Source organism: Emiliania huxleyi (genome assembly GCF_000372725.1).
Source record: "Emiliania huxleyi CCMP1516 unplaced genomic scaffold EMIHUscaffold_423, whole genome shotgun sequence".
In the NCBI taxonomy this organism is placed as follows: domain Eukaryota; phylum Haptophyta; order Isochrysidales; family Noelaerhabdaceae; genus Emiliania; species Emiliania huxleyi.
Window position 1 is genome coordinate 1 of NW_005198809.1, and position 3,406 is coordinate 3,406.

At 62.6% G+C, this 3,406-nt stretch overlaps 1 protein-coding gene across 1 annotated transcript; it reads right to left on the reverse strand.

Moving 5' to 3' along the window:
• Positions 1 to 763: 763 nt before the first annotated feature.
• EMIHUDRAFT_370134 (hypothetical protein) lies at positions 764 to 1,422 on the reverse strand. The gene has a single exon (XM_005769417.1). It carries the CDS (start codon positions 1,376 to 1,378, stop codon positions 851 to 853), a length of 528 nt encoding a protein of 175 aa, XP_005769474.1. The 5' UTR covers positions 1,379 to 1,422; the 3' UTR covers positions 764 to 850.
• Between the last annotated feature and the right edge of the window lie 1,984 nt (positions 1,423 to 3,406).

Here is a 3,406-nt window from a genome sequence, read left to right on the forward strand (position 1 = left end):
CGGCAGCCGCAAAGCGACTGGAGCACTTGGAGCACTTGGAGTGCACTTGGTGCAGTATGGATTTTCCGGCCTGCCTAACAATCGTTGGACGTTGCTGTAGAGTGTAGTGGCGCCAATGGCCGCCTCCCGTCTCGCCATTGGCACCCTAGCCAGCAGTAGCACCGGAGGCAACGCCACCAAGCCCATAAGTCACAAGAGTGACGGAGATGCTTGCCACGAGCACCGTGACACCCGACCCTGTGAGCACCGTGGGCGTATACGGCTGCATACGGTGAGATGATGCACAGCATGGCCAGACGAGGGATGCAAGGCTCGCCAGCTGTGTGTTAGTGAGGTATATGGATGTGAGCAACATGTGTGCGTCACAGGTACGCGCAGCAGCGCATGTAGCCGCTGAGATCGAAGACAGCGCAAACAGGTCTTTTTGCGCCACGCACCCGATGGCCATGTCCAACCGCGTGCACAGGAAAAGCTATCAGCGCGTCTCCGCCATAACTGGACATGGCAATGAAGCAGCTGAGACGTGATAACACCAGCGCTGAGCCAAGGAGGTGGCCGCTCACCGCCGCCGATTGTTAGGACGGTCGTGTCGGTCGAGAAGGCGAGCGGCGGGGTCGTCGGGCAGCAGCTCGTGGCGATCATCGATCCGCGAGCTGCCAAGCTTGCCACAGGCCGGCACTGGGTCGAGGACGATGGCGCCGCGCGACTGGAGGCAACGAGAAAAATCAAGCCTGAGCGGGTTGCGATCATAGACAATGGATTTACGAACAGTCATCAACCCTGTTAACCAAGAACAGTCATCAACCCACACAACGAGCGCAGGAGTGGTACGGGTATGCGCGCGCCTCACTCACTCACGGGGCTTCGGCCGGCCCTGCTTTGAGGACCAGGCCCTTGCGTCCTCTGTCACCACATTCGGCCGGCGCAGCTGCGGTGGCAGCAGCGCCTTCTTGGCGCCGCTCGCCGCCTGCGGAGCGGCGACGGCGCGGCGCTTTGCGGGCGGCTCGGCCGGTCCGCCCGGAGTCGAGATTGGTAACGCGGCCGGCATATGCGACTTTGAATGCCTCGACCCCGGACCCGCCGCCGCGGCGAGTGAGGACGGTAGAGGCACCGCATTGTAGCGCGTGCCCTTGGGATCGGTCGGTTGCTCGTCGTCGCTGTCGCCTCCGGTGCTGGTCCAGGAGTCGGGCAGGCCCAGGTCCGAGGCCGACGGGAGCGCCGGTTGCGAGGGCGCGGTGGCGGCGGCGGCGGCGGCGGCGGAGGCGGCAGTGGACGCTGCGAGGGACGCGGCGGAAGAATGCAGGGCCGACGGCGCCGCGTCCTCGTCCTCAGAATCGGAGTCCTCGCCGTACGCGCCCAGCGCGGCGAGAGGGTCCATGAACACAGGCAGGATGTATCCGGAGGCGGAGCGAGGGGGCGAGCGACAACCACAAGTGTTCTCAAGACGGAGCGCCGGCGTGAAAAATAACGCACGGACTTTCAGCGGAACTGGGAAGAGGACCGCCGCAAGCGGCGTGGCGTGGAGCGGTTGTGCATCCCTCCGGGGGCCCCTCTGCGCCGGGGAGGCGTTGTTGGAGGCTAGGACGCAAGCGTCCGTCGCCCTTTTCAAACTCGGGGCCCACTCCGCTACGGCCTACGCTCCGACCCGAATTTGGAGGGCCTAAAAGTTTAAGGTGTTGCTGCGCAAAAGGGGAAGACGCTCCACGCACAAAAAGTATATGTATCAGTTCTTACGAACGTACTTCCTCTTAGGCGGACCCTCCCGATGCCAGGACGCATCTAGTGCCAGTCTACGCTTTAGGATAGCTCGTGTTCGTTTGGCCGCCCACATGCTATGTGATGCCGCATGGTTCGGCCTGCTTCGCCTTTAGTGGGAGTTGACCACTGGTCGCCTGCAACATGTTCGCCGGTTGAAGGAAAGACATAGGCTCGCTGCGACGCTTCCCACACCGGGATCTCTTGCCCGTAAGTTGTGACAGCCCGTTGTGGATCGCGCACGCGCGCCGCAGCTCGCCGCACTTGCTTGAAAGTGAGACCTGGCAGCTGTGGCAGCAACGCCTCGTGAATTTTCTTGTCGCTGAGGTACATGTATCCCCTTTGCTGCGTCAGCCCCTTCACGGCAGCGAGTGCCTCTTTCGAGGACGGCATGGCATCAGGATGTTGTTCACGCCAGCGCTCACGGGCGATAGTCAATGCAGACCGGACTGCAGATTGATGCGACTCCCCTAGTGCTGCTGCAACGGTGGTGTGATTGACAGGCTTGCCGTGCTGCTCGAACACCTCGTACACGCGATCGACTAGCCTCAGCTGTACCCGATGCGGCATTTGTGGCCCCGAAAGTGAGAGCACTTGCTCACGCTTTTCGTTGGTCCATGTCATCGGCGGCGGTAGCGGAGGCGGCGGCGGAGGAGGCGGAGGCGGTGGGGGCCGGAAGGCGCGCGTAGCTGACGGCATCGGCTGCTTTGGCCTTTGCGAGCGCCTCGTCCTGAGCCAGCATCCCGGGGATGTCGAGCCGATGCCGTCCTTGCAATAAAGACTCTGGAGAGCTCGTCTGGTGGGAGCCAGCATCCTGAGTGGCACGCTGGCGCTCAGCTAGCAGCGTGTGCGCCTCCTCCTCGGTTAATGCCTCGCATCGCAAGCCATGGTGCCAGGGACCAGTGACGGCAGTCGTTTTGGCAGCAAATATAGCCTCAAAGCCGTACACAAACCGGTAGCCGGCGGTCCATTGTGGTACACTGGTGGCCCAACTGCTTGCGCCCCTAGCCCGGGCCAACCTGACCGTGATCCACGGCGCCCTGTCAGTGTCATATGGTCCAGCCCAGCACGGCCCTGCCAAGACACGAGTTTTTGAACCCAAAGATGGGTGCGAGCTGTCACCGTGTTCCGCTTCGTAGCTGTGTCGGTAGCTGGGGTGGCCGTACACTGGCTGGCCGGGCTGCAGCCAATACACACCTGTGAATCCAGTACCCTTCCAATAGCCACGCTTGTCCAACTCGGGCGGCACCACAAGGTGCAGCGCGGCTGGAGCCTCCGCCTCGCGCTCGAAGGAAGCCCCGCTCCGCAAGTAAATCACGTCCCGCACCACTTCATCATAGCTGCTCAAGTTGCGCTCCACCCAGTACGCCGCCTCGTAGGACGCCGCTGGTAGGTTGATGTGCGATCGCACCTGCTCCTCCGTGCGGCCAACAACGCTATTCGTGCGGAAGAGCCACTGCAAGCGGACTGTGCCCCCTGAGCCAATGCGGCGGAGAATGGCAAAGCGCATACAAAAGTCGGGGTCGCAGAGAGCGTCGCGCAGCAGTTGAGCATGCTCGTCGGTCGCGTTGTTTAGGACGCCACGCCAATTATCTGCGCGCCCATCTGTTGCCTGGCATCCCCGGCGAATTCGTCGCTCGTGATCAGCTCC

Excerpts from the sequence above, each read along its gene's own strand:
- EMIHUDRAFT_370134 (XM_005769417.1), bottom strand. The coding sequence starts at position 1,378 with ATGGACCCTCTCGCCGCGCTGGGCGCGTACGGCGAGGACTCCGATTCT.